Raw genomic sequence first — 26,074 nt, forward strand, 5'->3', positions numbered from 1 at the left:
TAGCGCGTTGTGCAGGTTGCACTACATGTGCTTGGGTTGTGCACGGACCCCTCCACCAGCTGCTGGCTGGCTATGGACAGCCGCTTGGAGCACTTCCCTCGGCAAGCGTCAATACGTGATCGATATCCGGGTTGGACATTATCCTCATGTAAACTCTCCACGAAATAGTACTCTGCTAAACAGGGTCTGGTTCCAAAATGAAAAGTGTCCTCATCAGCCGGTTTCTCGACTCCGTCTCCGAAGTGACCGTGAGCACTGTGCCATTTCCACAGCCAAACAACGATGAACTTCTCATCAAGATCATAGCTGCGGGTGTCAATTTCGTGGACACTCTCTACGTATGTATGTTTCTCTCCTTGGTAGGATTGGCCGTCTGACGATACAGGCCCGCGGCAAGCACCAGAACAACCGCTCTTTGGTTCGGCCACCCTTCACTCTTGGGCTTGAGTTCGCAGGTGAAGTCGTGTCTGCTCCATCGAATTCACCATTTCAGCCAGGGGACGAGGTGTTCGGCCATAAAACTGGCTCCTACGCAGAATACATCACGGTCAGCCTCTCGGATGCCGAGCAGTTGGATAGGGTGCCTCAAGGATGGAAGCCCACTGACGCCGCTGGCTTGGGGGCCACTCTGCCCGTCTCCTACGGGGCTTTGCTATTAGCCGGTGCTCCCAAGAAGGGCGCAACCTTGCTCGTGCACTCGGCCGCCGGTGGCCTGGGTGTTATGGCTGTTCAACTCGGTGTTGCGTTGGGATATACAGTTCTGGGGACCGCGGGATCGTCCTCGAAATGCGACTATGCCAAGTCATACGGGGCCATCCATTGCTTTGATTATAACGACAAGTCCTGGCCACAACATGTACTCAAAGCAACTGATGGGGCTGGTGTCGATGTGATATTCGACCCAGTGGGCCTCGTGGATCTGAGCCTCAAATGTATCGCATTCCAAGGCAAGTTGCTGATCGTAGGATTCGCGGGACGAGAAGGCAACATGGAGAAAATCGCAATGAACAGGGTCTTGCTGAAACAAGTTTCCTTGATCGGATATGTGAGTGCCCGTGTATGATCGCCCTGCATCGTCGTTAACAAGATCCAGCGCTATGGAGAAACCCTGCGGCGAGATCCTCAGGAAAAGAAGCGCATATGGTCTGGTCTTGGCCCGCTCATCGCGTCCGGGCAGGTTCAACCGACAGTGTCCAAGATCTACGAGGGCTTGGAGACCGTCCCCCAAGCGTTGCATGACCTTTCATCCCGCAAGATATCCGGCAAGGCTGTCATTAAGATGAGCGAAGACGAGACAAGATCGCGGCTATAAATGTGAAATTTTGAACCTAGAAATGATGCTCGCCAACGCCGCCCCATATGTCCATCTAACGTCCACATCTTCATCTTCATCATCTACGTGTGCAACTATTTTCAATACGAACCCGTCACAGCGAGTACTCCTTCTCGCTAGGAGACGCGAGTGCCCCAGATGCCGCGGCCGCCGCTCACACCGAGCCATTCGCCATATTCCCCGGTCTGAAGGTGAGGAGCCCAGGCCAAGTTTCCAACCTCGTAATCGCATTCCCAGCCGGCAATGGGCGACCTGCTGCTGTCTTGCGCCCCGTTGGCAGGCGGTGCTGCAGGTGTACTTGAGCTAGCGCTCAACAGATCCCAAAGCAGAACTTGGCAATCATCTCCTCCGGACGCAAGAAGGCCTCGTCGCAGTGGTGACCAATCTAGACTGTTGACCGCACCGCCGTGGCCGCGCAGCTCAAGCAGCGCCTGGCCAGGTTGTCGGGCGTCGAGTATGCGGATGGTGTTTGAGTCTTGAGCAAAGGTAGCAAGGAGGTGGGTATCATGGGGAGACGTTGCGAGGCGTAGCAGAGGGGGTGGGTTGGAGCCCGACTGCTGGGCAGCCGTTGGGCTAGCGCGAGATGGCGTATCAACTGAATAGGTTAGAGCAGCTCTTCTTTGGGAATCAAGATATTCACCTCTGTCATCCTTGCCTGTCGGCTCATAAATAATGGTCGAGTGTTCAAGGCTTCGAAGGTCGAACATGCGCACACTGCCATCCTGACCACAGCTGACGAAAACATCCACCGTATTCGCGCAGAAGCGGACGTCGTACACCTCCTTGTCGTGAGCAATGAGTTGGGTCTTTGCTGTCAGAGACGGAATATCCCAGATGGTGCAGGTAGTGTCAATGCTAGACGTGATAATGAGTGCTGGGTTCATGGTGTTCCAGTCCAGAGAAGTCAATGGCGCAGTGTGATCGGGGGTCTTCGAATTGGAGAGCAGTGCCAGGGGTGTCAGTTTCGTAGCTGGTCCATCTTGCCCTCTCCGGCTGATGTTGCTCCCCGGAGTAGCGGGTGTCTCTGAAGGCAACGACCACAGCCGGAGATGGTCCCCCGAGGTTGCTAAGAGGTCTGTCGACTGCTTCTGCGACGAGGGCGGCTCCCACAAGAGCCTCGTGACCGGGTAAGAATGCGTCGCCTCTGCAATTTTGTTGAATTCGAGAGTGTACTTGGAGTTTCCTGGGGCGTATACATCTTGTGGTGTTGTCGTGGCGTGGCTATCGAGGATCTGAATGAAGTTGTGACCATCTTCCAGGTAACTGCCCACCGCCAGCTTGCCCGCGCTGTTCCCCTGTGGTCGCCATTTGCACCAATCGAACGCATAGATGGGCCATGGAGCCATGTAGTTGCTCGTCCCAGCCTGCGCGTGCGCAAGATCATAACCCAGTGTTCCCGGGGCGCCATCTGACATGCTCGAGTCGGCCCGTGGTCGAATGTCGGCCAGGCCAAGAGGGGTGTTTGAAAATTGCCTCGTGCCGCTCGATGAGCCATATTTGGAGCTGACGTCGGAGGGCGACATGAATTGCGAGGTCATGGACGCCGAGCCACCTGGCGTCGTCGGAGTGTATGGCTGGTAAGCGCTCGCGGAGTCGTAGCCGCCCGAGGGGCTGGATCGAGAGTAGGAATGCGACATGCTGAGGGACGGTCGCGAATGCTCTCGTTCGTCTGGCTGGGCGGTGGGCAGAGCCGGCGCTGTGTTTGCAGATACAGCCGGAGGTCTCGCTGTCAGGCCGCCAGGCTGAAGGATGTTGGGTACAGCGCTACTTGGCTGGTAGTGGGCGTGGGTATGCGGAAGTGGATGCGTGCGGGCGACGCTGGCCGCTGTCGCGGGCGGGTGAGCTTGCTCGACCTTGATGCGCGGAGCGTAGTCTTGTGGCGACATGTGCAACCGATCCGACATGTGAAGCTCCTCACGATGCCCGGATTGTTGCTGGGCGGGAGATGCCGATGAGGCGCCTCCAGCTGTTGAATCCATCAGTCAGGTCCAGTCGCCAGAGAGCTCGCGGGCTCCTGATTGGCCGAGCTGGAGTCACAGAGTTGAGCAGGACCGGTTGCGCTGAGTTGAACGATTGGGCCTGTTAGTTCAGCTCATGAGCTTCGATGTAGCGAACGTGTATCCCGAGCTCTAAACGAGTTGAGTCAATACCAAATGTAGGTTGTTGTTGACCCGTCAACTTGTGCCCGAGGCACAAAATGGTACTCGACGATCAGGACTGAATGAACTATTCCACCTACCCTAGCTTACTTTACTGTTCAGTCTCCGTTGACTCGTCGCTCAGTATATCGCAGTGGATTTCAAAATTCAAATGTTACTTAACTAGTAGGTGACTTTGGCAACAGGCCAAGTCGTTGTGGAAGTAATAAAGGCGACTGTTTCAATGCGAAACCGTGTAATTCTACACGTAGTCGTCACAGACAGCGATCAGCGTGCGTATGTGGCAACATGAAATACCACCACAGTACATGCTCACTGAAAGGGGAGGCCAAGGGGGGGTTCCCAGCAGTAGATCATATTCTGCCATCAATGAAAATTTGAGATCAATCATTGCCTACCTTATGATGTTGCCTTGACGGGTGCTGAGATCAAGTGTCAGTGATCAGCTGGGTGATAATAGGAAACTAACATATCAGTGCTTGGAAGACGCATTGATGCGTTAGTACCTTAGCATATCTGATCTGACAAGTTGACTTGTCCCATCCTCCATGCATGTGATCAGACCGTGCCAAATCCAACGCCAATCAAGCTCTTGCCAATACAAATCTGATAAGTGAATCCCCGATGAGTTTTATTGAAATATAAGGCTGCCGCAATATTGATCCTCTTCTGCCAAAGTCTGGTCACCCAAAATGGGCTAAAGTTTAATAGGATGCTCTGCTGCCTCAGACTAATTAGGTGGTGAGCAACGTAGCTCAGCAGCTCGCGTCATCTGCTACCTTGCATCACCTCGACTCCCCTCGTGAGCTTGCTTCAGCCGGGGTTGGAAGTTAATTGTTCGCTACTCAGTCAATATACATTCATTGAAGCTTTATCCATTCTCTGTACTCCAAGTCATTTCACCAGTTGCAGTATTCCTCGCCCGGGAATCCCATCTCGACATACCTAGTCATTGTCTACCTAGCTATCGCATCTATCGGTACACCAGGAGCGTTGCACGAGTCGACCGACCGTCGAAACACAATCAACCATCTGCAACATGCGCACATCTCGCGCCCATGACCATAAAGAACCCCCCTCGAACGCGCGCTCCTCGAGCGCTTACAGTATGGAAGAGCTCGAGCCGTGGCCCGAAGACGACCACCGCGACGCGTTCATTGACCATCCAAAATCCCATCAGTCATCGGCGCCGGACGCATGGCGGGACAAGGGGCATTATTTCGGGTCGCCACCGGAAGGAAAGCGCAGAACTCTCTTCTCAGGACCTCCACCACCGATCACATCTACAATACTGCCACCAAAGACGCAATCTAGGAGCCCCAATCCGAGCGAGCCCCCCCGCAACACGGGTCTTGGGAGTTTGATCTGGGACTACAATCGACCGCAGGGCGAGGCACCCTCATACAGGACCGATTCGACTTGGCGCACGATCCGGAGACACGAGAAGGCTTTACAAAGCGAGATTCAGGACCTCCTCGATGCGCAGGCGAACGGTCTCGTGGCCAGTGGTGAAGACGAGTACAGTGATGCTGGAGATAGTACGCCCACTGGCACATTCTACTCGTCAAACTCTCGACTCGCCAATACACTCTACATATCCCCTCAGGCCACGGCAGAGGGAGACGTGATCCCCGTTCGCCAGCCGAAGCCAAACACACCACGTGGATTACGAGCAGCAAGGACGGGACTAAGAAGGTCCATCTCGGCATTTGCGAAGCTCAAGGCCGAAGAGAATCAGCGCGTCGGAGATGCTCTTGCGGAGCGCAGGAAGGCTCTGAGCCAACTACACAGACTGAGCCTCCGCAAGGGTAGTGTTGAGACCGAATTGAAGACACTGGAGGATGATGAGCAGGAGCCCTTGGGGAAAGAGCTAAGGGAGCTTGGTGAACGCTACGAATCTATCACAAGTGATATCCGAGAGCTCGAGGAGAAGCTCATCAGCATGCGGAACCAGAGACGCTGGCTTAGAGAGAAAATGGACGACGTTAGAAACCGGAGAGATGCTGGCCTGAGTGGGTATCGCGGCGCGTTGAAAGACGTCGACTCAGAGGTCGCGCGCATCATGCGCCATCCCCCTTTCCAACCACTCGATAGCGATGCACTTGGCAAAGCGCCCTCGACGGGAGGGCAAGAATTCATGCGCATGATTCCAGAGCGGCGCACGGTTGAAATGGCCAAGGGCTGGTGGGAGCAAGAAATCGCTGCCCTCGATAAACGGAAAGCACTCGTAGAAAGTGAGCAACGAGCGCTCCAAGAAGGTGGAATTGTATGGAACGATGTCATGCGCCTGGTGGCCGACTACGAAGCTCGCTTTCGAGCCGTTGTCAATGGCGAGCAGCCACTCTCGACCAAAGGAAAAGAAAAGCAGGTCTCCCAGGACGAGATGTTGCGCGCACAACTCCCAGAGATGGACAAGGTCATGGAAGAGTTGAAGCGGCACCATGAGCTCGCTGAAGACAAGAACTGGACATTGCTAATCTGCGCTATCGGCGCGGAGTTGGAAGCTTTGCAGCAGGGCCAGGATATGCTCAGAGAACTGTTGGATGTGCCACCGGTAGACCGCACATCCTCCCACGACTCAGATCGCGATGGCCAAAAGGTACACGGAGACCAGCAGGACAGTGACAACGAGGTACCGGCTGGTCTTATGCTTTCCAAGGTTGATAGTCGGACAAGCCAGGCATCGGCAGGCAGCATCGACAACAACGACGTTCCGCCGGATTTGATGGCAGAGCATCAACAAGAGCCGAGGGAGAAGCTGGACTAGTCTCCTGTATCGATAGATTTGTAACATTCGGGGCGTGTTGTTTGGATATAATAGGGAGTCATGCATGCTGAGCGGCGCAGTTTTGGTCGGATATTCGTAGTATAATGTAAAGAGCAACGGGAGAGCACTCATACATCTCGGTCTTCGCCAGTAACAGCCCAAACGCCTTGACCCAACGCCATCCTGACATCGTTATCTCATCGAGTGCGCTCAAAATACCCCGAGCTCCCTGCAATGGCCACCGACTGGTCCATCACCCATTCGCCGACGCCGAGGTAGTTGTCGATCCATTTGCTCATTTCTTTGCTCTCGCCGGCGACACGGTCGGTTTTGAATCTGGACTTGTCAATACTGGCGATGCGGCGACGGTTGAGCCAGACTCACGTCAAGCCAGTTGAGCGCTTCATTCCGGCGAGGAAAGCCGAGACTGCATTGCTATTAGAGGCCATACTTCGAGAGGTTGGGCAGGGCAGACTCACCAAGCACGGCGTCAAAGGCATAGTGCGTCAGTCGTCCCAGCTTTGACCAGAGGCCCAGTGTCAGTAGGTTCAGGAGCTGTACGCCTTAGACTCGTCGTCAGGCATGGGACAGGAGTACTCACGACCATTTTGAATGTTTTGGGTGATTGTTCGTCGGGAGCTGTTGTCCTGAGCGGTGGAGCTGTCATGCGACAATGGCGGCGGCGGCGTTCGCAGAGGTGGATCGTCTGGCATCGGGCCGACGCGCGAGAAGCTGACCTTTGCATTTAGCCAGAATATGCGTATCGTGAGGCTGGCGGGGCTCGCAGCTAAATGCCCGACGGAGCTTTCACCGCCCTGGTTATCGATAAACATGGCTCGGCGTAATTTTATGAATCCAGCTAAGATCTCGAGCAAGGAAAATCGCGCGACCCTGCGTGCAGATTTGGTAGGTTGCTAGTGCCTGGTATCTACAGGGTGTGGGGGATTCGTAATAGGGACTTGTCAAACGGTCTTTTGTTGAGGTGGCCCTTAATACTTTTTAGACTTGGAATGTGCATGTCGCTGGAGTTTTTTCGGAGTCTATTAAGCAAAATCTCTCAACACCCTCGAATCCGCGTTCGTCTATTATTCCAAGGCCTCGAAGATTGTATCTGCTGTGCGCATTATTATCCGTTGACGAGTCAAAATTGGTAAGGTAAGTTCCAGCAAGCCCGAAGCTGCCTGATGAAGCTGCCCCTCCAGTCGTCCCGCAGGGCCGGCCTGGCATCAGGAAAATCGAAGCTGTCCGCGCTTCACAGTCGCCTCCGTCGAAGCAGTTGCAGAAATTGTACTCTAGTGAGACAAGGCGCATTCCCAGACATTACCCGCGTCATTTCTGCAGCCACATTGCTCTATCGCAAAGACTGGACCTACCTACGCGGCTGCAGTGGTGGCAGTAGCGGCAGAATTGCCCCTCACCTGAAGCAACCTTCAAAACCGCATCCTTCAATTTCACCCCACCTCTGTCGCCCATCACCCTGCTACTTATCTGCCCTTCTCTCTACCATACGCTTTGATACCTCTTCAACTCTCTTTTTCCTCCATCGACGACCGCTGACATGCCTCAAGAAATTTCCCCCCTCCGTCAACGCACCGACAGCATCATGGCAGCCACGGCCAAGGAGCACCTCGAGCTGGGCGGCAAGATCGCCTGGCTCGCCTCCCTCGACACAACCTACAAGCCCGAGCGCAACCTGCGTCGCTCCTCGATCATCTGCACCATTGGTCCCAAGACGAACTCTGTCGAGGCCATCAACAAGCTCCGCACCGCTGGTCTCAATGTTGTCCGCATGAACTTCAGCCATGGCTCGTACGACTACCACCAGTCCGTCATCGACAATGCCCGCAAGGCTGGCGAGGTCCAGGACGGCCGTCCCATCGCCATTGCACTGGACACCAAGGGTCCCGAGATCCGAACGGGCAACACCAAGGGCGATGCGGATATTCCCATCGAGCAAGGCAAGATCATCAACATCACGACCGATGACAAGTACGCGACAGAGTGTGACACAGAGAACATGTACGTTGCATTTCCCCTAATGATGGAGCTCAGCTAATGTTGTAGGTACGTTGACTACAAGAACATCACAAAGGTCATCAAGCCCGGCCGTGTCATCTACGTCGACGACGGTGTCCTCGCTTTCGATGTCCTGTCCATCAAGGACGAGAAGACCATTGAGTGCCGTGCTCGCAACAACGGCTTCATCTCCTCCAAGAAGGGTGTCAACCTGCCCAACACCGACGTCGATCTGCCCGCGCTTTCCGAGAAGGACAAGGCCGATCTGCAGTTTGGTGTCAAGAACAACGTAGACATGGTCTTTGCTTCGTTCATTCGTCGCGCCCAGGACATCAAGGACATCCGCACTGTCCTCGGCCCCGAGGGCAAGAACATCCAGATCATTGCCAAGATTGAGAACCGTCAGGGTCTCAACAACTTCCCCGAGATCCTCGGCGCCACCGACGGTGTCATGGTGGCCCGTGGTGACCTGGGCATCGAGATTCCCGCCGCCGAGGTTTTCGCCGCGCAGAAGAAGCTCATCGCCATGTGCAACATGGCTGGCAAGCCCGTCATCTGTGCCACTCAGATGCTCGAGTCCATGATCAAGAACCCCCGTCCCACGCGTGCGGAGATCTCCGATGTTGGTAACGCTATTACTGATGGCGCCGACTGTGTCATGCTGTCTGGTGAGACCGCCAAGGGCGCCTACCCCAACGAGGCCGTTTCTGAGATGCACGAGTCGTGCCTCAAGGCTGAGAACTCGATCCCCTACGTCTCCCACTTTGAGGAGATGTGCAAGCTTGTCAAGCGCCCCGTCAGCACTGTCGAGTCGTGCGCGATGGCGGCTGTGCGTGCGTCCCTGGATCTCGGTGCCGGTGGCATCATTGTCCTGTCCACCTCTGGCGAGTCTGCCAGGCTGCTCTCCAAGTACCGCCCTGTGTGCCCCATCTTCATGGTCACAAGGAGCGCGACAACCTCGCGCTTCTCGCACCTTTACCGTGGCGTGTATCCCTTCCTCTTCCCCGAGGCCAAGCCCGACTTTGAGAAGGTCAACTGGCAGGAGGATGTCGACCGCCGCATCAAGTGGGCGGTCGAGAACGCCCTCAAGCTCAACGTCCTGACCGCTGGCGACACTGTCGTTGTGGTCCAGGGCTGGAAGGGTGGAATGGGCAACACAAACACCCTGCGCATCGTGCGTGCAGACCCTGCGCACCTGGGTATTGGACAGGCGGACTAAACAAGACATTGAAAAGATGACGAGTTTCCTTTGTGTGTGGATTTGAGCAATGCAACGTGTTTGGAGAACAACTTCATAGACTGGGACAATAGTTAATGACCGACCTCGAGCGCTGCCACCCAGTCTGATTGTGCTATGTACGTGTGTGACTACCCAAAGGCCGCCTAGCACTTCAGAGCCGGACCACCGGGAGAAGTGTAGCTTGTAGGAATCGGCCAGTAGATGTTGATGAGCAGCCCAGGATCGGTGGCAGAGTATGCCCCAGGGAAGCTCATGAGGCTGGGCGAGTATGTGCCCGTTCCACCCGTCACGCTGACCTGAGTGCAGGAGAGGTACAGCTGTGCACCGTTGATCGACGAGGCCGAGTGCAGGCCGGTCTGCTCGAAGCGGATGAGGTACTCGCCGTTGGCGATGCAAGATGGGATGGGGATCTCCATCTCCGAGACGCCTACGCGTGAACACTGTCAACATACGCGATCTCGATCTGTCTGTCAGTGAAGAGACGTACCGTTTGAGGGGAACTCAATGGAGGACGAGGTGATCTTAGGCGCATCTCCCCAGATCTTGAACCACACGTTCCCCTTTCCATCAAAGTTGGCAGCAGAGCTGGGGGCCTTGGCCATGTACACGTTGACTGGGCCGGGGTGATAGATGTTGGGCGCGATGGTGAACTTGACGGTGCCACCAGCACGCACGGGCAGTGTCTGGGGAGCAGGTGTTCCTGGGTTGAGCTCGTAACAAGTCATTTGGGGAGACGTGACGTCTGTGACGGGCCCATTGGAGTAGTGGTTCTCCGTGATGCGCGTGAACTGCCAGTCTGCGGTGGCCGACACACCGCCTGAGGAGGCGCGAGGAATGAGGTCTTGGGAGATGGGTTAGCGGGAGGCTCGCAGGTGAAAAGGGGTTACTACTGACAGTGGGCGTTTGTGACGGCACCGGCCACAGCCAGCAGAGCGAAGGAAGGCTTCATCTTTGTGGATCTTATCAGCCTTCTTGCTGAAGCAGTTATAGAATGATAATCTATTGCTCACTTTGGTGGTTTCAAGTGCGAGATGTTTATACTATTTGCCAATGCGACCACGGAGCCAGGCTCACCGTGATGAAAAGGGGTTGAATGAGACAATGCTACCTACCTGTTGTTGCCCTATACTATGTATGTAGTAGTATACTTACAGTCTTGACCCCGCAAAACAGATAATATCCGGCTAAAACCCCAATCACTTTATCACACGTTGCTATGGGATCGGAGAATTTCTGTATGCCTCTCGGGGTCCGGCACGGTCTAGAGTCCAATGAACGGCATGGCCTGACAGACCAATCTTTGGTCATTCATGTGACTGCTGACAGACGCTTTACCAACACTGATGATATGCTTTGTTTCATTGGGCGGCCAAGTAAGTCCTTGGCACACAGTACGGCGGCCGAGCCGAAGAGAATGCTCCCCCGGCTTCAGTTTCGCGGCGGCCTTGGCTGCCGAGCCAGCCTAATATGGCACATGCTGGTACCCAATATCTTGAGATAATTCTATTGGCTACATTAGAAGGGGTGTCTTCATGTGGGCATCACGCGCTGGTGGTCACTTGCACCCTGATCTGGGATTGTGAACCACATTGGGTGTAGGTTGTTGAAGTACGATCTCCGGAAAGGGTTTACTGACAGAAACAGCGGTTGCTACAAGTAACATGGCTGCAGATTGATCGACATACTTGGTCTAGGCATTGCATCTGAATGTGTGGAATGGTTGATCCTGGTGCCTACATTCAAAGTAGCCATGCCCAACGTTGTTGGTGACTGCAACATAAGACTGACCTCTTCTGGGTCCGATAGTTTGCAGGAAGCCCTCTATTATGTGTTCCAAGCATTGGCGTAATAAAAAACTCTCGTCTCATGTGGAAGATGCCCAAGAAGTATTGCAACGCTTTGCGTCTTCATGTAATCCCATGCGACTACGCCGGCATTATCTTTACATTCTCATGTTCGTTTATCTTATCTTGTCACAACCTAACGTGAGATCCACGCGAGCTACAGTATTCTCTTCAATACCACCCAAGAAGCAATTTAAACAAAGACATTGCTGCGCGGGAGATCGGTGTGAGTAGTAAGATCATGGTGGACCAGGATGTTGCAGAACCAGAGTATTGAGGGCACAACTCAAGGGCTCGAGGACGAATTCTGGGTCTACACATGATTGTATGATTCTTCTGAATGATTAATAACATGGTACTCTTCTCATGGCACAAAAAAAGGCTATGCTGCTAGTTTACATGAATAATACGTGTTGGCGCAATTGATTCACTGGCAGCTACAGCTAGTCAGTTTCCAGTACAGCCATCAGATGACCAGAAACCCTCCTGGTCGAGAAAGAATGACATCATGGCTTGTGTTTGAGCCATACCACTTCTCACATTACGTGAAAGAAGCGCAACTTTTTATTCATTTATAATAAAGGGGTAAGTACGGAGTAGTGAAGGTCCTTTTATACATGCAACAGGCTTGGCGGCGACCGTGGAGCTCAGCTGAGGGAGCTGTGGTGGGGGCCGGCTCTTGTCAGCGCCCGAGTTCCACCACGGGCGGGGCGTGACATCAGCACTGCATGTGGTCGACTGGACCAGTCGAGGCACGACTCATGCCGAAGCTTGGCCATTGTTTCCTCCTCCATGTACAACTCCGAGTAGTCATGGCCTTCTGAACAGCTTTCAACAGCATGAACGGAGCTTCAACACACCCGAGAAGAACACGCCACCATGTCCTTGATCCCCTATCAGCCCCAGGAGGGCCGTGAGATTGTTCTGTGAGGGGCAGCCCCGAGCGTCAAAGGGTCAAGGCTAACCAACCCGTCCAGCCGCCATCGAAACGCGATCGTTGTCCGCGATTCAACATCCCATCGCCTCGAGATCCGGGGCCTCACCGAGTGTCCGACATGTCGTCGCCCCTTTCCGCGCGGCAGCAGCAATGCCGACCGCTCCTTTGAATCGTCGTATGACCAACCCACCGGCGACTCGTACGTGGACCCCGAGTACTTCCGCATGCTGCAGGCGGGAACCCGCGAGTCTCAACCACCAGAAGATCCACCGAGCTCGGTCAAACGGTTATTCCAACCCCCCGCGCTGGGGCACGCGTCGCGAGCGCCTACTCCAGCAAGCGTCGATGAGCCTGAAAACACCGAATTCCTCTCGAGCAGTCCTGGTATCTCACAGAGCGAGGGCACGCGCATTCGCAAGCAAGCCTTTAGCCCAGGCTACTTCAAGACGTTCTTCAAGGAGGAGAAGGTCCTGGGGAAGGGCGGCAAAGGGGTCGTCCTACTCGTGCGACATGAGATAGACAATTGCGACCTAGGCCACTTTGCTTGTAAGCGTGTTCCCGTTGGCGATGACCACACGTGGCTCGAAAAGGTCCTCGTCGAGGTCGGACTCCTCAACAAATTGTCACATCCAAATCTGGTGTCTTACCGTCACGTCTGGCTCGAGAGCACGCGCCTGACGAGGTTTGGCCCCAGCGTTGCCTGCGCCTTCATTCTGCAGCAGTACTGCAACGGGGGCGACCTCCATCAGTACATCGTAGGCAGTGCGCCAAGGGAGGCCACGACTGAAGAGCTCAAGGCACAGATGCGCAGGCGCTCCAAAGGACACGCGGAGAAGCCGCAGGATGTCCTTGGTGGCAGTCGGCAACTTTCCTTCGAGGAGATTTATTCCCTCTTTAGGGATATCACGTCTGGTGTGGCGTATCTGCACAGCAACAACTATATCCACCGCGACCTGAAGCCAAATAATTGTCTTCTGCATCGGGAAGGCGGAAAGCTGCGCTGTCTGATCAGTGATTTCGGCGAAGTGCAGCCTGAACATGCGATCCGCAACTCCACAGGGTCGACGGGAACCATCTCGTATTGCGCGCCAGAGGTCCTACAGCAAGACGCATCCGGGCAGTTTGGCAATTTCACGACAAAGTCAGACATATTCTCTCTAGGCATGATTCTGTACTTCATATGCTTTGGAGCATTGCCGTACCGAAGTGCCAATGCGATACAGGAAGAGCTCGAGGATTATGACGAATTGCGTGCGGAGATTAGCGAGTGGAAGGGATTCCAGGATGAGCGTCGCAAGAGAGATGACCTACCCCCAAGACTATACACGTGGCTGAAAAGACTTCTATCACTGGATCCTCTAGAAAGACCCAGCGCGAGCGAGGTACTTAGCGCGCTGAGAGGCGAAAATGTCTTTGGGAATAACGGTCACGACCGTGTGCAGAACCTGGACTCGCCAGCTAGAGGCAGCACCCCTGTGCCAGGTATGTTTCTAACTACGGGGTAGCTTCGACAACACTTGATCTTACTTTTTGGCAGGGTCTACAGCTCTAGAGAAACCACGCGCGCCGCATGTTTTGAGCACCGTGGAGCGGCCGCATCCTCTGGCTTTGGTGCAAAATCAAGAGTATACCGAGAGTGAGACGTCGGCGTCGCCAGCTGAATTACGGTCGCCTCCATTGTTGATGGCGCCCCCCAGGAGCAGCATGGCCGAGCTACGGCACCAGACAAATCTCTTCCTGGCCGCCACTGGGTTCGACGGAGATACCTTGAACCAAGGCATCCGTCTTGGGTTCTTCCTCGTCAAAATTCTGACCTTGCTGCGTCCCTGTTGGCCGTACACTGTCCGCCTCGACGTGGGCGTGCCTTTACTTCTGGTTGCCGCGCTAGACATGCGGGTGCCCTCGTCCAGTGAGTACCAACTGGCGAGACAAAGCTCTGAAGGAGATATCGAGTTCGGACCGTCCAGATGGCGAGGCCTGCTATCAAGCCTAGTAATGCTTGCGCTGCACGCAACGTGTTTGTGGATCGCCGGGTCGCAAGATGCACTTTGCGCTTTGACATAGACCAAGCGAGTCAAAAGGCTTGCCGCACACCTGTATCATTCTCTGTACTGGCGGTATTGAGCAAATTAGAGACCGTAAGTCAGAAACATCCAGCCGCCCATCCCTTCACATGTGCGACAATCTTCCGATTTCGTTCCTTTGACCCAGTCTGGGTCGCATCGACCCCTTTTTCACTCTAATGTAGCTCGATCATGGCGATGTTGCAGCATTCAAGTCGCGTGCTGAAGTGCTTCAGTGTGTTCCAATATGTACAATAAACTACGTAGTATTAACAAATGCCGCGGCTACTCGCCGCAGTGTAGCAACCTGACGAACTCCCCTTGATTCCTCATCAACGATTCATAACCCCCCTCTTCGGCGACCACGCCTCCTTCGCCCACCACCACGATCCAATCCGCGGTTCGCATCATTTCCGGGCTATGGGTCACCAGAACCACTGCCATCCCCTTCAGGCCGCGAATCGTCCGCCGTATCATACCAGCGCTTTCTGCGTCCAGAGCCGATGTCGGTTCGTCGAGGACGAGTAGCTTGGGACGACGGACAAGTGCGCGCGCAATGCTGAGCCGCTGCGACTGGCCACCTGACAATGCTTGTGCGCCATCGCCTATGAGGGTAGAGTAACCTTCTGGAAGGGATATGATCCATTCGTGAACGCCTGCTGCTTCGGCAGCGCGGACGATGCTCGCCGTTTCGCAGTAGGGTGAGCCGCTCGGTAGCCCGTATGTGATGTTCTCGGCAATGGTAGCAGGGAACAGATACGGCGCCTGGGCGACGTAGGCTGTCTGTGAACGAAGGTGCTCAATATCAATGTCTGATGATGCAATGCCGTTCAGAGTCAGGGAGGAGGGCTCGGAGGGAGGATATAACCCCAAGAGAATGGAAGCTAAAGTCGTCTTTCCACAACCGGATTGTCCAACGATGGCAGTCACCCTGTCAGCGTGAATCTCAAAAGATGCGCCTCGCAAGACATCACTCTGGGTTTTTGTGTAGGAAAACCTGAGTTTGTCCAATCTAATGGGCAGCAAGTTGTACGGTCTCAAACTGCCACGCTGTCCCTCGGGTGGCTCTGTTGACATGCCGGCATACTCCAGCATCTGCGAGGCCGTCGCTTGCGCCATGGTCAGCTGCGGTATGCCGCTAAGGATACCTGCGGCGCTGCCAATGCTGAAAAGCAGGAGATTGACGACTTGCATGAGAGATGCCACATTCATCTCGCCCTTTGTGGCCATGAGAAGCGTGCCGTAATAGAAGACGAGCGATGTAAGTACGTATCCAATGGACTGGTAGGCACCGTAGAGAACGCATGTGTAGGCGCCTCTTTTGAGGCCAATAGCCAAGGTATCCTGGACCTGCGACTCGTACTTCTTGGTGAAGTAACTCTCCAGAGTCAAGGCCCGAACGACGCGAATGTTGAGGAAAATCTCGGTCAACGTTGCAGATGTGTCTTCCGCTGCCGTGTTGCACCTGGCCTCCCATTTTCCAGAGATCCAGGTGAAGCCCTTGATAGCCCCGGCAACGACGGGCACCGGTGACAAAGCAACAAGGGTCAGCTTCCAGGAGACGATCATGGACCAGACGAAAGAGGCGCTGAGCATGGTGGTGATGGCTACCATGATGGGGATAAACTTGCCCACAATGTTGCGCATCTCCTCGGCATTGCGGTCCAGACATTCTACAATTCGGCCGGGTGAGTTCTTTTGCTTGCCAAAGAAAGGTTTTGGCTGCAGCATAATCCGTCGTAGGACTTCTATGCGAATCTTGTTCACCCAGTTCTGACCGACGAGCTCGAACATGTAGCGGCTGCCGCCCCAGCCCAAGCCGTCCACCACAGCCACGCCTAGGATGATGAGTGCCCACTTCATTCCCTTGGTGGTCTTTTCTCCGGGCGAGGTCATCACGCCCAGGAGTTGCGAAAGGGCGTAGGCGAACACAGGAGTCGCTGTGGCGCCAATGATACAGACAACAAAAGCAAAACAGAACAAGATACGGTCGGCGGCACCGAGTGTGGGCCAGACGGTCCTGAGGGTTGACCAGAGAGAGATCTTCTTCTTGGGCGGCTTTAGTGCTGGTGTCGGGTCTTGCTCAAGGACAGCTGGTTGCTCGACAATACTGTTAGGTCGACGGGTGGACATTTCGCTGTTTTTCTGGGAGTTACCAAAGATGAATGATGCTCTCTTCTCCAGATCCTCGGACGTGACGCTCTCTTTGGGAGACCCGGCCCAATCCGAAGTCAGACTTGACAAGGGCCGTACTGGCGCTGGAGATGCACGCGTGGCGTATTGTGGCATTGTGACCAATTCGTGCTGTTCTGGCAATGAGAACCGCTGGGTCAGAAAGCGTGAGAAGCGTTTCCTCTCTTCATCCCAGTTCTGGCTATCCTCAGCATGGAAGGATGCTCTGTTATCGCCCAGTAGTCGACCCGCGTCCAGTCCTAGATGCAGTTGATAGTCTCGGCCGGGCAGCAGTGAACTGCGTCTGCCAAGGTTGTTGACTTGCAACGAGTTAACTTCAAGTTCATTGAAGATTCTATCAGCAAAGCGTGAGCGGCGAGACGCGATCAGGGGCGTGTCGGGCGAGTCTATCGTGTCGACAGCCGAGATCCGAATTTCCGGTGAGTCTTGGTGTCCATGGGGAGAAGCCAGAGACGCAAAGTGACCATTCTCTTGCTCCAATAGATTCTTTTTGAACCCCTCTTGCACGAGATACGAGCTGTCCATGACATAAACAAAATCATCGTCTTCAATCTGGGAGACATCATGCGTGACGATGATTGTAGTCTTGCCGCGTCGCCACTGCCGAATAGCGTCCATGACAAGCGTCTTGCTCAACTGATCCAAGCCACTCGTGACCTCGTCAAGGATGAGGATTGATGGATCGCGGAGACGTGCGCGAGCAAGGGCCAAGCGCTGTTTTTGGCCTCCACTCAGGTTATGGCCCTCGGAGCCAACATCAGTCTGCAATCCCTGGGGTAGACTAGCCAGGGTATCATGTAGCATGGCGGAATGACAGGCGCTCAAGACTTCGGCTTGGGTTGCTGACTCAGGATCCCGGTGACCAAATGCAAGGTTTTTGAAAAAGGTGTCGTTGAACAAGATACTGGTCTGCTGGATAAGGGTGATATTTTCGCGCACCCACTGTTCGTCCAGTACCCGCATCGACACGTTGTCTATCTGAATGTCGCCTTTCAGGGGCTCGTGGAAGTTGGCAATAAGGTTCCCAATCGTGCTCTTCCCAGATCCGCTGCGGCCTACGAGGAAAGTCATCTCGCCCGCGGGGAAGGAAAGGGTCGATGGTCGTAAGACGATGGTGTCCGGGTTGCTAGGATAAGCAAAGCTGACCTGGCCTTGTTAGTATGAACCCCTACACATGATAACAAAGCGGAAACTCACATTGTTCAGTTCGATATCACCGGTACACGTTGGTGGCCTCACATGCCTACCCACGCGTGCAATCTCTCGACCGCCATTCTTCGGAGCCACGACTGCCTCGAGAAAAGAACCCGCCGACATGGCCTTCGCCAAGACCAGCCAATGCGGCACCAGTGCTTCGGCGCCTTGGAAAGCCGCGAGCGTGGCGTAAAACGCTGTCAGAACACTGCCGGGCCGCAAGCCATCCTCGACAAGCGACAGACCGTACCAGAAGCCAACAACAAACATGGCAATCACCCAGAAAGCCACATAGCCCATTTGTATGGAAATGCATCGGGCTTGGATCGTGTAGTATTTTGCTGCTCTTTGAATGTTTTGAACGTACTGCTCCGTCTCCTGATCGTATCCGCCGAAGATCTTGACGAGATCTATGGCGACGATGGACGAAGTAACCTTTTTGGACGCAGTAGCAAGCTCTTTACGCTGGGCCTGTATAGCCGGCTCGAGGGGTCGTGTGGCCAACGAGAGTACAATGGCCGACAGGGGCATAGTCGCCAGGAGGACAAGTGTAAGTTTCCAAGCGTAGAGCAAGGCGATACCGATGGACGCAAGCGCTGTGAAGAATTCACAAAAGAGTAGGCCGAGGATCTGGGATGTGCCTAGTTGCAGCTCGCGCGTTTGGCTTATTGATCAGCTGTGATCCTGCCACCGAGCAAAGTACTTACGTCTGTATCCGTGAGAGCAAGCTGGAAATGCCCTGGCTCTGCGAATCGTACCATGTCATATCCTTCTTCAGGAGACTTTGGTAGATGTCGTGTCGAGCCGCGTTCGCCTGCAGCTCGCCAAAGATCACCCATAACGCGAGGAACGCTGAGTTAGCCGCCCAGTTGCCAGCACCGACCCCTATCAACACTAGGCACCACCGTGACATGCGGCTGGTGGCCTCGGTACCGTTGATGAATCCCATGCCATAATCGCTGATGACGTTGAACGTTTCGCCGAGCAAAACAGGGAGAGCGGCCTTGAGTCCCGCCGTGATGGCCGTAGCGAGGAAAGCCCAGGAAATCGCACCAGCGTGAGACCACTTGGTAAATGAAAAGAGGTGTTTCCAGGAGGACTTTTTAGGTTGAACGACGGCCTCGTTTGCTGCCTCGAGGAATGGAGCTTCATCCGCCGATTCGTTGACATTCATGTTCGCCATGATTTAGATGCGCGAGTCGACATTTCTCGCGTGAGAGAGAGCACTTTGAAACTGACATGGTCTCAGAGTCCATATCTGGATACAATTTCATGGACTTGGCCATCTTGAAGCCCTCGACTGACGGTTAGTATTGTTCCTCGAGCGAGGTCCGCACCGTGGTCGAGTGGGTGGGCGCTCGAGCCACGGACAATGGTAAGCGGAAACAGGGCGCATTCTATGAGTGCTATTTTCTCGGGACATGCAAGGCTCTAGGCTTGGTGCTACCTCAGCTTTCATCTCTTATCAGTGATGCTGAGTCCGATTTGAGCACTGCCTCAGGTCTTGACTCTTGACATGAAGGCGACTGCGCCTCCACGTGCCCGTGCACCTCGTTGCCAAAGTCCATGGCGTCGGATAATCGGATTGATGAGGAGTCCGCACAATGAGATACACACAAGGTCCGACTTTCGAAGACTGGGTGACACGCACTTGTTGGTATGACTAAAGTACATAGTAACTTCTGGGGTCGGGTAGAAGATTCGGGGCTATGGATGCGTACAGTGTGATTTGCACGGTCATTCAGTCCAGCGCACACCCCTCGCACAGTACGTGCGTCATTCAGTGCCCCTCCAAAATCTTCAACCCCACGTTTTGCGACGGACATCTTTTTTCCTCTACCGACAGTAACACAGTTATCAAACCCATATCCGACTATTGTCGCCCTCAACTGCTCTCATCTCAAACAAAACAACACGACCGTCATTATGGATCCCATGGAGCAGATGGCCAACGGCCCCAGCGGCCCGTTGCCCAAGGACTTCAACCCCGAGGAAGCGGGTAACAGCGAGGATGTGCGTGTACAAGCACCCCTTCAAAGATGTAACGCTAACTCTCGGATCAGATGGAGAAGCAGTTCGCAGTCAAGGTCGTCCAGCACATGTCGACCTACTGGTCTATCCTCGAGCGCGTCAAGGGCTCGTCGCTGCGCCTCACCAAGCTCGACGACGAAATCTACACACACCTCATGCTCACATTCCCCGACTTTGACCCCGCCGCCACGATCAACGAGGACGAGATGAAGTCGAAAGCAGGCAAGGAGAAGTGGCGCCCGTTCATGATGGCGTACGAGAAGAGGGTGGACGACTACAACTTTGGTACCATGGTGCGGAACCACCCCGGGAAGGAGTACGACCAGGACACGACCATCTTCGTGCCGCGTATGCAGTTCTATGCTATTGAGATTGCAAGGAACAAGAAGGGGCTGAATGACTGGATCTTTGAGAAGGCCGAGAAGGAGAGACAGGCGAAATAAAGTGACGGACCTTGGCAGCGCATCTGGTTGTTGAAGTATGGGAGCGTTGCGCGGAAAGCCGCGACGCAGGCGAACCCTGACGATTTGAACGGCATATAGACTCTTGAATGAACAAGTCAAATACCCACGTGGATTCGAGTCACCTTTCGCTGAGATTGCGGAATCACCGATTCTCACCGATGGATCAGGCGCTTTGATTCCATGGTCCTTACTTTTGAGGAACGAGAAGGCTCTGACTACATTGGACGAACACAAGTACCAAAAAACTTGACTGGCCCATGAAAGCACTCTCAATGTGAGATGTGAGCCCATTCACATCACATCACCATCACAGTCTGCATCTCTACCACACTCCTGAAGAGGACGATCTCTCTGTACGAGCCCAGCCAACACAGACGCCAGAAGTACTAGCATCGCATGGGGCACTCGATAGCAGACTAACGTGGCCAGTGGAACCTGGAAGCCAAAAGTCGAAGTCAAACTTAGCAAACGACTACTCTCCTCCTTGGGACCGAACGCTCGACATTGTCGTCCACAAATCTACACTGCGAGATATCGACCAAGCATCCAGCACGGCATCGGCAACAGCGTCAGCCCTTTCCTCGGAGCACAGAGCATCTAGCTATGCCCACCTTCCAGAGCACGTCAGGCGCAAGATCTGCCGCTACCTTGTTCCAAAGCGTGACAAGCCCCTGACATTGTCCCAAAGGGCCTTCACCAAGCACGCATGGCATAGCAACAGTTTCACTCCGTTTGCGGTTATTCTTCGTTCTCTCGAGTCTCCATTATTGACCAGTAAGCTGCTTCGAGACGATATTTTGCACGTCCTCTTCGCGGACAATACTGTTCACGTCACGCTCTCGCCTTACACCGGCCCGCGGATCAGCCCCCTCACTCAGTATTTCTTCAGTACACACGTGCATCGGATGCAGAATTTGATCCTTGAAGTTGACCTGAGCAAGCTTGGCTTCGGACCAGAGGGTGCAGACCTTCGGCCTGGACTAGGTCAGCTTGGTCGCCTCCTCCACACCATTGGCAAAGCGAACATTGAGAGAACTACTCCTCTGAAAAACCTCACACTCCTCGCTCGCCGATATCACGGTGTTCGACCTGATCGTGTTGAGTTGAGTGAGGTTTCTTCTTTCGGGAGTGAATCGACGAATGCAACATCATTCACGTCAACGTCGTCCTTGTCGTTGGCGCCATCAGCCAAGGAGAAACAGTACTACTGTCCAGATGTGCATCTTCACATCTTTGATTCGCTTCTGTATTTGAAAGGCAACGTTGAAAATTTGAGAATGTGTGGCTTTAGCGATATGTATGCGCGCATGTTCATCAAGGCTATCTTCCCCCAGACAGAAGGGCGGGTTGTGTACCGACTCAGAGGGGCAAGTCCCTGGGGAAGGCTGTCTGGTCAAACATCGATGATCGACGATGGGAAAGGCGGTCTTGTGCTGGATGACCACGAAATGGACCCTGTGATGCACGCGGACTGGCAGGGCACAGGTATGCCGCCTCGACCCACGGTGCAAGCTGGCGGTTCTTTTGCGCTACCTGTTCGCGGCATCGTGTATCAAGCCAAAAGTTCGGCGGACAGTAGTATCAACAAGGTCGAAAGAATCAGGCTGGTCAAGAAATTGGCCAACAAACTCGGTGGCAGGCCCCGGGTTCTATCTCGGAAGTTCGCGACAACGTCGTAAGGTTGTTTCCAATATCGGGAACAGCGTATCAGAGCATTTGAAGCACAGACATGGCATCGATTTCATATTTAGATTCAGGACATCAGCTCATCAATTACGACTTCTGCAACATTGTCGCCATCTTACTTCGGGACCTGATCCTGGCTCCCCACCTCACAAGCACAATGGGAATGAAGCCGAGCACTATCGCCACGCTGCCCAGCATGATGCCTCCACCCCTGACACCCATGCCGTCAAACATCAGCCCTGTCAGGACCGGGAACCCACCGCCAAGGACATTTCTACAGCAACCGTTGGCCGCGAGGGCTGAAGAGGCGTAGATGTGGTACGTGTCGGCAAAATAGTTGAACGAGGCAAGGTAGATGACGTAGATGCCCCAGGTAGCCAGACCGATGCCCACGGCGAGGACAATGCCCGGGTCGCCAGGTTGAGCAGTCTGGCTGGGCAAGAATGCCACGAAGAGACCGATGGGCAACAGCAGGGCGGTGATGCAGCAGAAGTACAGCCGAGCCTCGGGGGCGTCCCTCGGAAAGCGCCTGCGCATCATGAGCCAGAAGCGGGATGTCGTCCTTTCCTCCCCCGTCCACTTCTTGTTCTCGAGGAGTCGCTCTTGAAAGATGCTGACAATCGTGGCCAGGGCTGTGCCGACAATCATGGCCGCATAGGTGGGATAGCTCGCTGCGAAATCTCCCCGGTGCAAGTACGGGACGACCGCGAACCCCAAGTACAGCACAGCCCAGGAGAAGGCGGCCCATACGGAGAAGGACAAGACGACTGGCTCGGTGGCGAGCATATAGAAGGGTCGGAGGACTGACGTAGCCACCATGCTGCCCAAGGACGCTCGCTCCTCGTCAGCCTGTACTTTCCAGCGTAGACGACGTAGGGTTCTACTCTCGTCCGAGGTGGACTCGGCAGACGAGGCTGATGTCCTGGGTGCGAAGTCCGAGTCTCTCACCCAGACTCCATAGATGCCCTGCTTCTCCAGTGCGTCATACCACTCGTTGAGCTTCCTTGCCTTCCTAGAGAGGAGCACAGAACCCCTTGTTTCACGAAAGCAAGTTGCCAATGCCAGGACAAGCAGGCCGTCTGCGATGCCCTGATGCCAGAAGCACCATTTCCAGGCACCTGAAGGCCACGTGTCTCCCAAAGCCTTGACGATGCCCGCGCACACCAATGGGCCAGCACCAGTCCCTCCGAGGACGAAGCCGCTGTAGATCGCCATGGGCGTGTTTCTGTCCTCCTTGCTGTAGACGTCGGCAATGACCCCGCCGACAATGGAGCTGAAGACGCTGGCGCTACAGCCTACCAAGAAACGGCAGATGAACATGGCAGCGAGGTTCGGCGCGTGGGCGCACGCAATCTGAAAGGCCGAAAAAAAGACGCCGGCGGCCACGAGTACTGGATAGCGGCCCCAGATCTCGGAGACGGGCGCGAGGACCATGGGTGCCAGAGCGAAGCCAATGCAAAACGTGGTGATGCCCAGGAGCACAATCAGCGGGGTGGTCCCAAGGTCAGCAGCGATGTAGGTCGCTGGTGGTGAGTACGAGCCAGCCGTGTAGGCTGTCAGAAAGGTCGAGACGCATCCCAGGACAAGGACGACTAGTTTATGAGGGTAGCTCCATGTGTATGGGGATGTGTAGCGCCTCAAGTCGGGAGGGGAAATCGACGGCGGCTGGCCTGGTGGGAGTGGTAGATCCGACTCGAATGTCAGGTAGAGATGCGAGATGGGGGCCTGCTCATTGAGTGCAGCACCGTGCTGGCCAGCAGTTCCCTGGATCTTCTCGGCGTCGGTCATGCTGAGGGCTCAATGTCTTGACCATTTCTGCCCAGCTATGGGTGAGGTTTTGTAGGAAGTCTGGAACTGAGGGATTGTCTAACGCGTGAGTCACTTGTCGTAGACACCCTAGGGCATCCGCACGCACGCAAGAGACAGGGTTCGTCTGCAGGTCAGCGTTCAACCAGACTTGCATCAGCGAGCTACGAGGGAACGGACGCGGACGAACCTGTGGGCGCGTTCCAGTCTGCAACAAGTCGGAGCTGTTGAGCAGGAGACGGACGGGCGAAGGCCAAGCCTTGTCGGCAATAAGAAGGAGATGGATGGGCTTCGAAACGATGACCGGCCCGCGCCAGTCGGTCGGTCCCCGACTCTCATTCTTGATTCGCCATGGGCCCCGCGATTCCTCATTATTTCCGAACATGACCGCACAAATCACAATGGTGTGGGACGAGCAGATGTGTGAGGGTCCTGAGGGCCCTGAGGGAGTGAAGATTGCACGGACAGGGCGCACAAAGTTGTCAGGCAGCAAGTAGTCGTGCGCTTTACACCAACAAAGCTCCTAATGCGCCCTATGTCAAATATAAATCCCAGGCCATATTGAGCCTGCAGCTGCTCCCGTATTATCCACCACTCGGAATATTTGACTCGTGGCAAGCCGCAGGTTCCGAGTCTAGCCCCAGAGCCAGTATATCAACGCCGGATCCACACATTCGCGTCGTCTCAGAAGTTGGAGCAGAGAGAATTGTTCCGTCGTAAAGTGTCGAGGCCCTACCGAGCCTGACTCCTCCGTTGGGCTCCTTGCCAGGCTTCGAATAGCGATCGCCCCCTTCAAGGCCGAGTAGATGGGGTGGAGACAGCCTAATGGCTCCTTATGGGATTATGGAAACCAACTCGATATGCTTATAAGTAATTAATGTAAAACGCAAAGGTTAGCTTGATACCCGTCTATATGCTTACTCTCGCAAGCACAAACACCGCTTCCACAAAGGACCGGTCTAGCAATCAGTCTAAATCATCTTCCGCTGTGTTCTTTGCCTGGCTTGATAGCGCCGCTGCCTCCTTCTGTCTGCTCTCGTCGTCTTTCCGACCCTGCTCTTTCGCTTTCTCTTTGATATTGCCCTCCTCGTCGACATCCTCTTTCAGGTGGATCGTGAAGCACACTGCGAGGTACACCTCGCCCGTCAGGCGGTTTCGGAGAACATATCTAAGTGTGTGTGAGCATCTGTCCATCTCAGTTAAACAACCTCCTCCCGCACAAATAAATCAATTCAGGGCGTGACAACATACCGTAGCCCTTGTCCGTCCCAGTACTTCAATATCGGGAGATGGAAGCCCGGCAGCCGCAGGGAGAACGTCGAGAAGTCAATGTAAGGGTTGTAAAAGTCCATCCCGTACGTCTCCCCGTACTTCCACAGCCAGGACTCCTTGTTGGCATCGTTTAGTCCCCACTTCATACGTCCCTTCCCGTCAACGGGCATGCCCAACTCGGCCCTCACGTCTTCGCCGCCGCCTTCTTCGACAAAGATGCCGCCCTTGTCTTCTGCGATTTCGGGTGCGCCAACATGCAACGCATTCAACGACGACAGAGCTGGGCCGTAGAGGTGCGGCCGGTCAGCGTACGCGTCCCCATCGAGGCCAGGGTCGATCCACCACTTCACAATGTTCATTGCCGTGCTGAATCCTGGTGGGAGCTTGTCCCGAATCGGACGGTCGAAATCATTGCCAAATTGCAAATCCGTGCCTTTGATGCCGTCTTTCTGCTCACCGCTCTGAACGCCCTTGGGCGCGTGAGGGGTGAAGCTGAAGCAGATACTGTACTGATCCTGGTTGTAGGCGTGCGGTTCCGTCTCAAAGTACTTGGAAGAGCTTGGGGAGCCACGAGGCAGCCCATTGTAGTCCCTCACACGGACCGACAAGTCGATCGTCGCCAGTGGACTGGCGATCTTGACCGGCTCGGTCTCGTTGACGGGTACGAGGACATGATCCTTCTCGTCGTAACCTGGACCAGCCGTCACGCGGAGAATATATCGATCCGCCATGGTCAGGATGGAGTGAGAAATGAGTAAATGTTTGCGAGAGAATCGCGTACCCGGTAGTTGAAGGCTATCCCGAGATGACGTAATGGTTACCCTACCATTTGACTAGTAACTCGTGCAATCCACCTCGAATACAGAGTAGCACAGTAAAATGTCAATCGCCAGACGCTTCACTCTTTCTAACAATCGCCAAGAGAAGTACTGGAATGAAAGGCGAGCAAATATCAGCTTTGAAGGCAGTCTTTGCTTTCCGAGTTGAGGCGAGGATCTAGAAGCCCTTTCCAAACTGACATTCCTCCAAGGCAGCTGCTATTGAGCATACAACATTTCCAGTGACTAAT

General features: G+C 54.6%; 12 protein-coding genes across 12 annotated transcripts; 6 read left to right on the forward strand and 6 right to left on the reverse strand.

Moving 5' to 3' along the window:
• Positions 1-25: 25 nt before the first annotated feature.
• Positions 26-1,312, forward strand: F5Z01DRAFT_732991 (quinone oxidoreductase; the record flags this gene model as incomplete). The annotated part of the gene is made up of 3 exons (XM_046266731.1): positions 26-338; positions 386-1,045; positions 1,094-1,312. Exons 1-3 carry the CDS (start codon positions 198-200, stop codon positions 1,310-1,312), a joined length of 1,020 nt encoding a protein of 339 aa, XP_046122286.1. The 5' UTR covers positions 26-197.
• A 137-nt stretch (positions 1,313-1,449) lies between these two features.
• Positions 1,450-3,237, reverse strand: F5Z01DRAFT_670084 (WD domain-containing protein; the record flags this gene model as incomplete). The annotated part of the gene is made up of 2 exons (XM_046264509.1): positions 1,450-1,928; positions 1,974-3,237. The coding sequence occupies 2 exons, from the start codon at positions 3,235-3,237 to the stop codon at positions 1,450-1,452; spliced, it is 1,743 nt and encodes a 580-aa protein (XP_046122287.1).
• An 810-nt stretch (positions 3,238-4,047) lies between these two features.
• F5Z01DRAFT_194423 (autophagy Atg28p) lies at positions 4,048-6,504 on the forward strand. The gene has a single exon (XM_046258025.1). The coding sequence runs from the start codon at positions 4,532-4,534 to the stop codon at positions 6,257-6,259; it is 1,728 nt and encodes a 575-aa protein (XP_046122288.1). The 5' UTR covers positions 4,048-4,531; the 3' UTR covers positions 6,260-6,504.
• F5Z01DRAFT_194337 (uncharacterized protein) lies at positions 6,358-7,223 on the reverse strand. The gene is made up of 4 exons (XM_046258024.1): positions 6,861-7,223; positions 6,739-6,814; positions 6,644-6,686; positions 6,358-6,595 (listed from the first exon to the last, which is right to left on the reverse strand). The coding sequence occupies exons 1-4, from the start codon at positions 7,002-7,004 to the stop codon at positions 6,457-6,459; spliced, it is 402 nt and encodes a 133-aa protein (XP_046122289.1). The 5' UTR covers positions 7,005-7,223; the 3' UTR covers positions 6,358-6,456.
• A 639-nt stretch (positions 7,224-7,862) lies between these two features.
• Positions 7,863-9,494, forward strand: F5Z01DRAFT_670087 (pyruvate kinase; the record flags this gene model as incomplete). The annotated part of the gene is made up of 2 exons (XM_046264510.1): positions 7,863-8,278; positions 8,324-9,494. 2 exons carry the CDS (start codon positions 7,863-7,865, stop codon positions 9,492-9,494), a joined length of 1,587 nt encoding a protein of 528 aa, XP_046122290.1.
• Positions 9,495-9,626: 132 nt separating this feature from the next.
• Positions 9,627-10,464, reverse strand: F5Z01DRAFT_746686 (glycosyl hydrolase family 61-domain-containing protein; the record flags this gene model as incomplete). The annotated part of the gene is made up of 3 exons (XM_046266958.1): positions 9,627-9,942; positions 10,003-10,356; positions 10,410-10,464. 3 exons carry the CDS (start codon positions 10,462-10,464, stop codon positions 9,659-9,661), a joined length of 693 nt encoding a protein of 230 aa, XP_046122291.1. The 3' UTR covers positions 9,627-9,658.
• Positions 10,465-12,238: 1,774 nt separating this feature from the next.
• F5Z01DRAFT_689677 (serine/threonine protein kinase) lies at positions 12,239-14,502 on the forward strand (the record flags this gene model as incomplete). The annotated part of the gene is made up of 3 exons (XM_046266088.1): positions 12,239-12,285; positions 12,337-13,778; positions 13,834-14,502. The coding sequence occupies 3 exons, from the start codon at positions 12,239-12,241 to the stop codon at positions 14,358-14,360; spliced, it is 2,016 nt and encodes a 671-aa protein (XP_046122292.1). The 3' UTR covers positions 14,361-14,502.
• A 142-nt stretch (positions 14,503-14,644) lies between these two features.
• On the reverse strand, positions 14,645-18,929 carry F5Z01DRAFT_679056 (P-loop containing nucleoside triphosphate hydrolase protein; the record flags this gene model as incomplete). Its single annotated transcript, XM_046265492.1, has 3 exons — positions 14,645-17,698; positions 17,750-18,410; positions 18,454-18,929. The coding sequence occupies 3 exons, from the start codon at positions 18,927-18,929 to the stop codon at positions 14,645-14,647; spliced, it is 4,191 nt and encodes a 1,396-aa protein (XP_046122293.1).
• Positions 18,930-19,546: 617 nt separating this feature from the next.
• Positions 19,547-20,422, forward strand: F5Z01DRAFT_194719 (polysaccharide biosynthesis-domain-containing protein). Its single transcript, XM_046258030.1, has 2 exons — positions 19,547-19,759; positions 19,810-20,422. The coding sequence occupies exons 1-2, from the start codon at positions 19,673-19,675 to the stop codon at positions 20,218-20,220; spliced, it is 498 nt and encodes a 165-aa protein (XP_046122294.1). The 5' UTR covers positions 19,547-19,672; the 3' UTR covers positions 20,221-20,422.
• F5Z01DRAFT_194720 (uncharacterized protein) lies at positions 20,423-21,967 on the forward strand. The gene is made up of 2 exons (XM_046258031.1): positions 20,423-20,624; positions 20,671-21,967. Coding segments are annotated over exons 1-2 (1,251 nt in total). The 5' UTR covers positions 20,423-20,623; the 3' UTR covers positions 21,921-21,967.
• Positions 21,968-23,896, reverse strand: F5Z01DRAFT_194589 (major facilitator superfamily domain-containing protein). Its single transcript, XM_046258027.1, has 2 exons — positions 23,843-23,896; positions 21,968-23,781 (listed from the first exon to the last, which is right to left on the reverse strand). Exon 2 carries the CDS (start codon positions 23,713-23,715, stop codon positions 22,015-22,017), a length of 1,701 nt encoding a protein of 566 aa, XP_046122296.1. The 5' UTR covers positions 23,716-23,781; positions 23,843-23,896; the 3' UTR covers positions 21,968-22,014.
• A 506-nt stretch (positions 23,897-24,402) lies between these two features.
• On the reverse strand, positions 24,403-25,915 carry F5Z01DRAFT_194665 (uncharacterized protein). The gene is made up of 2 exons (XM_046258029.1): positions 24,985-25,915; positions 24,403-24,901 (listed from the first exon to the last, which is right to left on the reverse strand). Exons 1-2 carry the CDS (start codon positions 25,734-25,736, stop codon positions 24,700-24,702), a joined length of 954 nt encoding a protein of 317 aa, XP_046122297.1. The 5' UTR covers positions 25,737-25,915; the 3' UTR covers positions 24,403-24,699.
• Positions 25,916-26,074: the final 159 nt, after the last annotated feature.

This window comes from Emericellopsis atlantica, assembly GCF_019669845.1.
Source record: "Emericellopsis atlantica unplaced genomic scaffold F5Z01scaffold_2, whole genome shotgun sequence".
Lineage (NCBI taxonomy): Eukaryota > Fungi > Ascomycota > Sordariomycetes > Hypocreales > Bionectriaceae > Emericellopsis > Emericellopsis atlantica.